Source organism: Muscardinus avellanarius (genome assembly GCF_963383645.1).
Source record: "Muscardinus avellanarius genome assembly, chromosome: 3".
Classification (NCBI taxonomy): Eukaryota; Metazoa; Chordata; class Mammalia; order Rodentia; family Gliridae; genus Muscardinus; species Muscardinus avellanarius.
This window is the reverse complement of record NC_137788.1, coordinates 147,648,564-147,659,496: the sequence shown is the minus strand read 5'-3', so window position 1 is coordinate 147,659,496 and position 10,933 is coordinate 147,648,564. Positions and strand designations below refer to the sequence as shown.

The window sequence follows — 10,933 nt, the reverse complement described above, 5'->3', positions numbered from 1 at the left end:
GGGCGTGGTGCCGTAGGTGGGGCTCAGGGGCCACTCACACACACTAGAGAGCAGGTGTGCCCTGAGGCCACTGGAGCCCCAGGGGCCACACCTGGACAGGTGCTTGCATTTTGGCATTGTTCACAAGAACCTGCTAGATCAGAGTCTGGGAACCTAAACCTGGGAGCCAGTTTTAGCATTCAAGTCAGATGCTGGCCTCAGACATGTTGGCCATTGAAAGCCCTTCCTCTGAATCGTATATGATGTGCAACCCCAGTGTATAAACCAGATCAAAGGTATATCTTTGCCAGTATAAATTTAGATATTTAAATGTGTAACATTAGCTAATCAACAAAAACAATGACCTGTGTGAGACGCAGACACTTAGCGTCAGAGCTGATGGGTTGGTAGCTGAAGCTTGAGACCAGCCTCAGAGCCTCATTTATTTTTCTATGTTGTCTTGTTTTTGCCCCACATACATAAACCCTCATCCGTATAGCTGAGCTGTCACAAATGGTGACAGTTGTTTAACACCTCGCAGCATAGTCTCAAGGTCTGTGCAAATTAATTATCTTGGCAGCACAGCCAGTGGAGCTGTTGAAAGTGCTGGGATGGGGACGTACTGGATTTGAATAGATGGGACTTTAAAACCAGTTTCAATAGCCAGGCATAGTGGTGGCGCAGAACGGTAGCCAGGCATGGTGGCGCATGCTTGTAATCTTAGTACTTAGGAGGCTGAAACAGGAGAATCGCAGATTCAAGGCCAGCCTCGGGGAACTTAACCAGACTCTGTTTCAAAATAAAATAGGACTGCGGGATTAACTAGAAGGTAGAGTGTCCCCTAGGTTCAACCCCCAGCACAAAAAAAGAAAAAACAGATTGCCAGGCATGGTGGTTTACACTTGTAATCCCAGTACTTGGGAGGCTGAGAAAGGAAGATTGCAGGTTTATGGCGAGCCTCAGCTACTTAGTTAGGCACTCTGCAATTTAGTGAGACCCTGTTTCAAAATAAAGAATAAAAAATAGGGCTGGAGGTAGAGCTCAAAGGTAAAATGTCCCTGGGTTCCATCCCAGACTAAAAAAAAAATTTTATATATATATATATATATATATATATATATATATATACACACACACACACACACATATACATACACACACACATATATGATAATAGTAGATCGTTATTTTTAAAATAGTAGAATTACCTTCTTTTCCATTTTTGAGTCAGAGGGCTGAGCACGTCTTGGAAGATCTGCAGGCCACAACCAAGAGGCACTGTAAAACCCTGTTTTACAGATGGGAAGACTGAGGCCATTGAAGGGGCCAGCGTTACCCAGAGCTCACAGGGAGGTGGAGGAGGTGGTCAGATACACGGAGACTATCGCGCCCTGTAATTACAAGTGGCCCTATTCCCACAGCAGGAGTAGAAAGGCATCAGGGACAGACCCACCCAAATTAGCCGGGCGTCTCGGGCCACAGCCTTCTGTCCAGTGGTGTAATGTGCCCTTTTCCCCACAGTGATGCCCTCGTAGCCAGCGTCGCGGGATGGAGGGCTTCGTGGACTCAGGGACACAGACGGACGCCGTGGTGGTGTTGTCCTTAGCTCAGGCCGCAGTGCTGGGCCTCGTCTCAGAGAATGAGCTCTTTGGAGCCACCATCAGCGCCGAGGCCTTCTACCCAGACCTAGGGCCGGAGTTGTCTGGAGCGGCCGTGGGGGAGCCTGGGCCACCGGGCCCTGACATCTACCAGATGGCCTGCAACGGCCGAGCCCTGGAAGAGCCGGCCGAGGAGGAGGTGCTGGAGGTGGAGACGGCCTTCGAGAAGCACACTCGGCGGAAGACACGGCCCCCTGTGCGGCTGGTGCCCAAGGTCAAGTTTGAGAAGGTGGAGGAGGAGGAGGAGGAGCAGGAGGTGTACGAGGTGTCCGTGCCTGGGGATGACAAGGACGCGGGCCCAGTGGAGGCCCCCACCGAGGTGGCCGGCGGTGGCTGTGAGGCCATGGTGCAGAGCAGCGCCGTGAAGATGATTGACCTCAGCGCCTTCAGCCGCAAGCCGCGGACGCTCCGGCACGTGCCCCGAACTCCAAGGCCGGAGCTGGACGTGGCCCCGTATGACCCTCAATTCCCAGACCCAGCCCGGGATGGCTTCCCCGAGCCCAGCATGGCGCTGCCCGGGCCCGAGGCCATGCCCCCCGAGTGTGGCTTCGAGGCGCCCCATCTGGCCCCCCTGAGCGACCCCGAGGCCCCCACCATGGCCTCCCCGGAACCCATCAAGCCGGAACAGGGCTTCGTGTGGCAGGAGGCCGGCGAGTTCGAGGCAGACGCAGCGGGCTCGACGGTGGAGCGCCATAAGAAGGCCCAGCTGGACCGGCTGGACATCAACGTGCAGATCGACGACTCCTACCTGGTGGAGGCGGGCGACCGCCAGAAGCGCTGGCAGTGCCGCATGTGCGAGAAGTCGTACACGTCCAAGTACAACCTGGTCACGCACATCCTGGGCCACAATGGCATCAAGCCGCACTCCTGCCCGCACTGCAGCAAGCTCTTCAAGCAGCCCAGCCACCTGCAGACGCACCTGCTGACGCACCAGGGCACGCGGCCTCACAAGTGCCAGGTGTGCCACAAGGCCTTCACGCAGACCAGCCACCTCAAGCGCCACATGCTGCTGCACTCCGAGGTCAAGCCCTACAGCTGCCACTTCTGCGGCCGCGGCTTCGCCTACCCCAGTGAGCTCAAAGCCCACGAGGTAAAGCACGAGAGTGGCCGCTGCCACGTCTGCGTCGAGTGTGGCCTGGACTTCTCCACCCTGACCCAGCTCAAGCGGCACCTGGCCTCCCACCAGGGCCCCACCCTCTACCAGTGCCTCGAGTGCGACAAGTCCTTCCACTACCGCAGCCAGCTGCAAAACCACATGCTCAAGCACCAGAACGTGCGGCCCTTCGTGTGCACCGAATGCGGCATGGAGTTCAGCCAGATCCACCACCTCAAGCAGCACTCACTTACCCACAAGGTGAGGCCGCCCGCCCGCCCCGCACCCCGGGCCTGGGGGACACTGCGCAGGCGGGACTCAGGCCAGCCTTTCTTCTCCTTATAAATGTTATCTTGATGGAGCCAGGCGTGGTGGTGCACACTTGTAATCCCAGTTCTTGGGAGGCTGAGACAGGAGGATCGCAGGTCAGCCTCAGCGAGCAGTGAGGCTCTCATCAACCTAGCAAGGCTGTTTCAAAATAAGAAGTAAGAGCTGAGAGCCAGGCGTGGTGGCGCAGACTTGTAATCCCAGTTCTTGGGAGGCTGAAACAAGAGGATCGCGGTTCATATCCAGCCTCAACTACTTAGGCCCTCTGCAATTTACTGAGACTCTATTTCAAAATAAAGAATAAAAAGCAGGGCTAGGGGTGTAGCTCGGAAACCAAGGAATACAGTTTGAGGGTTTTGGTTTTTGTTTTTTGAAGTGGTGTAGATGGAATCCAGGGGCATTCTACCTCCGAGCTACACCCCCAGCCCTATGTATTATTCTTTATTTTTTTGAAACAGGTCTTGCTGAGTTGTAAAAAGCCTCACTATTTTATTTCTTATTTTGAAATAGGGTATCACTAAATTGTGGAGGACCTCACAAGGTAGCTGAGGCTGGCCACCAATCTGTGATCCTCCTGTCTCAGCCTCCCAAGAACTGGAATTACAAGCGTGCACCACCACGCACCCTCAGTTTCAGAATTTCTAAAGCAGACTAACCTCCCAGCTTTCTTAATAGGAGGACTGAGGCCTGAGATAGACCAGAACTGTTAATATCTCCAAGGGGGCGAGCAGAAGGGGATGGTATAGGTGGGGTATTTGCCATCTTTCTCCCATTTGAAATCCCCACTACTAAAAGACATAATTCTGTGAAGAAAAGCTAAAAGCAAAACTCAAAAGCTGATAAATCCGGCCGGGCGTGGTGGGCACACTTGTCATCCCCGCGCTTGGGAGGCGGAGACAGGAGGATCGCGCAGGGTCGAAGCCAGCCGTGTGCTCTGGCTTAAGAGACCCTGTTTCCAAATAAAAAAGTATAAAAATAGGTCTGGGAATGTAGCCCGGAGGTAGAAGGGCTTCCAGGAACCCAGTGCCACCAAAAAAATAAAATTAAATTTAAAAAAGCTGATAAATTTGAAAGCATCCCTATCATCAGCCTGAGTTACAATGTGCATGCCAAGTGTGCACACTTGTGTGTGTACCGTATATGTACCATCTCCTGCATGGCGGGGCCCCCTGGTGGTCATACGCACCTCTGATTTTCCCAGAGGGTATACAGCCTGGGACCTTCCTCCCCCTCCTAGCTGCTCAGAGAAACAGACACAGGTCCATTAAATTCAAACCCCAGCACCAAAGAAAAAGTTATAATACATAGCCAGATGTGGTGGTGCACCCTTGTAATCCCAGTACTCAGGAGGCTGAGACAGGAGAATTGCAGGTTCGAGGCTAGCCTCAGCTACTTAGTGAGGCCCTCCACAACTTAGTGAGATTTATTTCAAAATAAAGAATAAAATAGGGCTGGGGGTATAGCTCAGTGGTAGAATGCCCCTGGGTTTAATTGGCAATACCTCAAAAAAAGAAATAATATAAAATTCAGTAGCAGACAAGCAGTTGAGACAGCAGGTGTGACCAGAGTCATATCTGTCCCGTTGAGCTCCTTCCAAACCACCTACCCGACAAAGAGGGAGCAGCTCCCAGGTCCGTCCTCACTCCTCTCCACAGCTCACAGGTACAGCCCAGAGGACACAGGGCCGGGGACGTGTGGGGACTGTCACAGCAGAGGCTTCTCCTTGGAGGCCGTCATTCTGGGACTCGGTGTCCCAAAGCCTGTGGGTCCTGAGAATCACTTGGGGATCTGTTGGGGATAAACTCTCCTGCCCGGCCCCCAGGTGCCCTGAATTAAGGCCCCAGAGGTCACTGGGGGTTGCAGTGTGTGTGTGCGTGTGTGTGTGTGCGCGTGCGTGCACGCGTGTGTGTGGCTAGGGATGGAACCCAGCCCCTCACGCATGCTGAAGCACTAGCCACTGAGACACACCTCTACCACTCCAGGTTGAGACCTCAAAAGTCTATGCAGCCAGAATGCTTGTTTTGGGATGGGGGGGATAGTAGCTTTAATTTTTTATTTCATTTTACTTTTGGCAGAACCCAGGGGCATTCTACCTCTGAGCTACACCCCAGCCTTATTTTTTATTCTTTATTTTGAAACAGGGTCTCACTGAGTTGCAAAGAGCCTCACTAAGTAGCTGAGGCTGTCCGTGAACCACGATCCTCCTGTCTCAGCCTCCCGAATGCTGGGATGACAAGCGTGCGCCACCGCACCCAGCTTTGAATCCTTTTGTTAAAGGGGTCTCTGAACCAAAAAGCCACCAAGAGACAGCAGAGGAGGCAACACACACGTCCCACTCTGGTGGAACAGCCCCTGGCCACCAGGCAGAGCTCGTCCTGCTGGCCTGGGCCCCACGCTGCCAGTACCACGCTGGCCATGGCAGTGCCTGGTCACTGGCTACATGGGCAGGGCACACACTCGCCCAGGTGGGCGCAGGCCGCAGCTGCGAGCACAGTGACCTTGGGCCCCTGGAGCAAGCGCCCCACCAAGGTCCTGCTCAGAATTCCCCCAGAAAGCACCATTTCCCAGAAGCTGTGCCCGTGTGACCCGATGACCCTGCCCCCCCCCACCTCATCCCACCCCAGGGCGTGAAGGAGTTCAAGTGCGAGGTGTGTGGCCGGGAGTTCACCCTGCAGGCCAACATGAAGCGGCACATGCTGATCCACACCAGCGTCCGGCCCTACCAGTGCCACATCTGCTTCAAGACCTTTGTGCAGAAGCAGACCCTCAAGACCCACATGATTGTACACTCCCCCGTGAAGCCATTCAAATGCAAGGTACCGGGAGAGCCCCAGCCAGGGGAGGGCGGCCCCACGGGGAGGGGGCTGCCGGCCAGGGCGGCGGCATGGGCCCCGGGCTGACCCGCCCGCCGCTGTGTTCCAGGTGTGCGGGAAATCCTTCAACCGCATGTACAACCTGCTGGGCCACATGCACCTGCACGCGGGCAGCAAGCCCTTCAAGTGCCCCTACTGCTCCAGCAAGTTCAACCTCAAGGGCAACCTGAGCCGGCACATGAAGGTCAAGCACGGGGTCATGGACGTCGGCCTGGACAGCCAAGGTGGGTGGGCCGTGCGCAGTGGACAGAGCAGGAATGACAGCGGTGTGGCGCACTCGGGAACCTCCTGTCCAGCGAGGGGCGCGGGGAGGCTGGCCAAGGCCGGGGCCTCCCTGGGGTGGGCTCAGGTCTGGAGGGGCGGTGACCCCGGGGGCCCACTGTGGCCATGATGATGGGCTGTTTATGTCTTCTGCCGAGGAGTTAAATGGGCTCACAAAAACAATAATAAAAACAATAACTTACCCATATTGAGTGCTGTGTAACTCATGTGATCCTGGCAGTGAGCTTAGCTGCCACAGCCCCCAACCCACAGGTGCAGAAACCAAAGGACAGAAAGTGAGGTGGCTCATGCAAGATGACGGCATGTGGGGGTGGCAGATGCACTATCTCAGTACAGGGAGATGACACTGAGATAAGTGGGTGGGCCAGGCGTGGTGGCACACACCTGTAATCCTAATGGTGTGGGGGGGGTGCAAGTTTTAGGCCAGCCTGAGCAACTTGGTGAGACACTGTCTCGAAATAAAAAGGCTGGCAGAGTGTAGCAGCGGTAGAATTCCCCTGGTTCAATCAATAATAATAACAACAATAACAGCAACAACTGGGCATGGTGGCACACGTTTGTAATCCCAGCATCTGGGAGGCTGAGACAGGAGGATCGCAGTTTGAGGACAGCCTCAGCTACTACTTAGGTTCTTTGCAACTCAGTGAGACCCTGTTTCAAAATAAAGAATAAAAAATAGGGCTGAGGGTGTAGCTCAGAGGTAGAATACCCCTGGGTCCCATCCCCAGCACTGAAAAAATAAAATAATAAAATAAATATAAAATAAAAAGGGCTGCCAGTGTAACACAGTGATAGAATACTCCAGGGTTCAACCCCCAGTACAATAATAATAATAATAATAATAATAATAATAACAACAACAACAACAACAGCAGCAGCAGCAGCAACAGCAACAGCAAGGTGTGGTGGTGCGCGCTTGTAATCTCAGGGAGATCGCAGTTCACAGCCATCCTCAGCCACTTAGTGAGGCTCTCCACAACTTAGTGAGACCCTGTTTCAAAATAAAGGGAAAAAGCCGGGCGTGGTGGCTCACGCTTGTAATCCCTGTGCTTGGGAGGCAGAGACAGGAGGATCGCCCAAGTTCAAAGTCAGCCATGCTGGCTTACAAGACCCTGTTTCCAAATAAAATATAAAATAGGTCTGGGAGTATAGCCAGGAGGTTGAAGGGTTCCATCCCCAGTACAACCAAAAAAGAAAAAAGAAAAAAAAAAAGTAACAAAGGAGGAATTGGCAACTGGAAAGATAAGTCCATGGACGGTCAGAGGGCATGCTGAGCTTCTCAGCAGCCAAGGCAGAGTGTAACAGCTGGTCACATTCTTCAGCTAGACTGTCACCCACATCCTCGGGAGAGGCCATTAAGATCTAGAAGTCGGGCATGGTGGTGCACACTTATAAGCCCGGTACTTGGGAGGCTTGAGACGGGAGGATCGCAGGTTCGCAGCCAGCCTCAGCTACTTAGTACGGCCGCCATCTGCAACTTAGACCCTGTTTCAAATAAAGAATAAAAAATAGAGCTGGGGATGTAGCTCGAGGTAGAATGTTCCTAGGTTCAATCTCTAGTACTGTAAAAAAATTTTTTTTAATTAAAAAAAAAAAAAGATCTAGGAGATCCAGGTGCAGGGTACTTATCTGTAAGCCCGGTACTTGGGAGGCTGAGACAGGAACGTCACAGGTTCAAGGCCAGCCTCAGCAATTTAGCAAGAACTTCAACAACTTAGCAAGACTCTGTTTCAAAATAAAGAACCAAACCAGGCGTGGTGGTACACACATGTAATCCCAGTACTTGGGAGGCTGAGACAGAAGGATCACAGGTTCAAAGCCAGCCATGGCAACTTACCGAGGCTTTCAGCAACCTAATGAGACTCCGTCTCCAAATAAGAAATAAAATCAGGCTGGGGGTGTAAGAGGTAGAGTATCGCTGGGTTCAATCCCTAGCACCCCAAAAAAATTTAAAAATAAAAACAACAAAAAGGGTTCAGGGTACAACACAAGCTAGAATGTCCCTGGATTCAATCCCTAGTACCAAAAATAAGTTTATTAAGGCTGCTTCTTTGTAGATGAGAATAAAGCCCTGTTGGCTGTATGTTTTTGGCTTTGCTTATGCAGTTCCGGGACCCCAGGGCCTCACACTGGCTAAGCCATCAGTCAGCTCCTAGCCACAGCCCAACTCCCTTGACCACAGATGGGTGCACTCCTCTGTAGCTCTCCCCAGGACCTGCAGAGTCAGAATCCACATCTTAAAAGGATCTAGAGTGAACTGTTGCACAGTGGAACTTGAGAAGCTAAATTGAACTGGTATAAGGCTTCAGAATCTCTGGGAAGATCTAGCAAAACAAATGGCTGGGTCCTGCCCAGAGGCCAAGATGCAGGAGGTCTGTTTGGGGTCAGATAATTTGCATTTCCTACAAGTTTCCTGGTCTTGCAAGGCTGACTGGGATCCTCTCTTTGGGACCCTTGGCTCTAGACCCTATAGGACCACTGTACTGGGATTACAGGCCCATGTCACCATACCCAGCTGAGAGCTGCCACTCTTGTGGACCAGCCAGGTGGCACCCTGGAGGGTCCTAGCAGAGCAGACCTTGCCCTTTTTTTTTTTCTTTTTTTTTTTTTTTTTGGTGGTGGTACCAGGTATGGAACCCAGGGGCATTCTACCTCCGAGCTATACCCTCAGCCCTATTTTTTATCTTTATTTTGAAACAGGGTCTCACTGAGTTGCAGCGAGGCTGATCATGAACCTGATCCTGAATCCTCCTGTCTCAGCCCCCCATGTACTGGGATCACAAGCATGCGCCACCACGCCCAGCTCAGACCTTGCCTTTCAGAAATCACTGGGACCACCAACAGAACACCAGGCACAGTGGGGCATGCCTAGAGCCCCAGTTTTTTGGGAGGCTGAGACTGGAGGATTCCAGGCTCCAGGACAGCCTCAGCAATGTAGGGAGATTCTCAGCAACCTAGTAAGGTAGAATGCCCCAGGGCTCAATCCCAGTACCCAAAATAAAAAGGACCACTTCCCAGGGCACTCTGCAGGAGGAAGGCCCAATACCTACGTAGAATGGCCTCTCAAGCTCTGGGGCTGTCTTTTGAGGAGGTAGGTCAATGTCCTTGTAAAAATGGCAGGCTATTTCCTAAGGCCAGCTGGACAAGACCCATAGGCCCAATATGGCAAGGATGGTGGACAGAGATCCAGAGGTGGGAATGTCCCCTGCAGGCCCATTTAGCTGGTTGTTATAAGAGCTGTGTGATCGTAGGGTGTCACAGCAGGATGTGAGGAGGAAGCTGGTGGGCTCTGAGTTGGGACAGTTGCCTTGTTTTATTCGGGCAGGAAGAATGTGTCAGATGCTCTGAGCACAGGTAACAGAGTCCCACAGAGGAAAGAGGGGAAGGAGGGAGTCAGTCAAGAGATCCGAAGTCCAGGAGGTGCCGGTCCTCTAGGGTGGGTTAGGCTCCCTCTGTCCCCAGTACAGGGAGCTCAGCGCTGTGAAGAATTGTGACCCCGAAATGTCCACAGTACTCAGGTGAAAAGCCCAGCTGCCCCACCCCGGGCTGGGCCCATCACCCCCCAAACAAGTCACATCTCAGCAGACAACACGCGAGCACAGAACAGCTTCAGCCAGGAGTCTATCTGGCTTTGGCTGCAAAAGCTAGAGCTTTATAAGATTCTGATTCAGTAAAATTACTTAGCAGCCTCACCTAGAGCTCAGTGGGCCTACCACGGGTGTGTCTGTGCCCGGAAGCAGGCCCAAGGATCCCCCTAGGCGGAGCTGGTTGAAAGCGAGGAGAAAGCACCCCTCCGGCCTGGTGAGGTGGCGCGGCACCACAGTTCAGACCCGAGCACTGGGTGGCCTATGCCAGCTGATCAGCCTCCCGGAGCCTGGCTTTCTGATCTGTTCACCGGGCTGCTGTGCACTTGGGATGAGCTTAGCTAGGTGTGCGAGTGGCTGGCATGCAGTTGGTGCTGAGTGAGTGTCACGGCAGAAACGTGGTAACAAGCAGCAGCTTTTGAGTAGTGAGGGCCTGGTGAGCGGCAGTACCGGGACGGCTGAGAAGGGCTGAGTGACAGGCAGCCCTTCTCAGGAAGTAGTGACTGAGGCCAGCCCTGCAGGCGTCGCCTGGGGCCGCACTGTCCACACACACCCCTGCATTCACCCAGCTGTGAGCCCCAGAGGTGCCTGGAGCTCCCCAAGCAGAGGCTGAGAGGCGGCTGGGGTTCTCCAAGCAGACAGCGAGTCTGCTTTTGGACTTCTTTGGGGTGAGCAGCTCCTCCTCTGTGGCCTCCGGGCCTAACTGCACCCCTCTCTTGTAGACCCCATGATGGAGCTGGCTGGCACCGACCCCTCGGAGCTCGACGGCCAGCAGGAGATGGAGGACTTCGAGGAGAGCAGCTACACCTACGGCGGCGTGGATGGCGGCGCTGAGGCCGGTGCCCTCACGGAGCAGGCCATGAAGGAGATGGGCTACTACAACGTGCTATAGCCAGCCAGGGCGGGCGTGGGGGTGAGGCCCTGCGCCCAAGCCCCCGCCCACACCTTTGCACCACTAGGGACGTTTAGACCAAATGGAGACTATACTACTGGCCTTGCTGGGAGCCACGCAGCCCCAGCGTCCTGGTGAGGGAGGGTGACCAGAGACTGCTCAGCTCTCCCCGGCTGGTGCAGAGATGTGACGGGGCTGCTCAGGGCCGGGGCACAAGGCACAGGCTGGCAGGGTCTGTCCTGGCC

General features: G+C 53.8%; 1 protein-coding gene across 1 annotated transcript; it reads left to right on the top strand.

Moving 5' to 3' along the window:
- Positions 1-1,527: 1,527 nt before the first annotated feature.
- ZNF710 (zinc finger protein 710) lies at positions 1,528-10,688 on the top strand (the record flags this gene model as incomplete). The annotated part of the gene is made up of 4 exons (XM_080691687.1): positions 1,528-2,991; positions 5,682-5,873; positions 5,980-6,154; positions 10,519-10,688. 4 exons carry the CDS (start codon positions 1,528-1,530, stop codon positions 10,686-10,688), a joined length of 2,001 nt encoding a protein of 666 aa, XP_080547813.1.
- Positions 10,689-10,933: the final 245 nt, after the last annotated feature.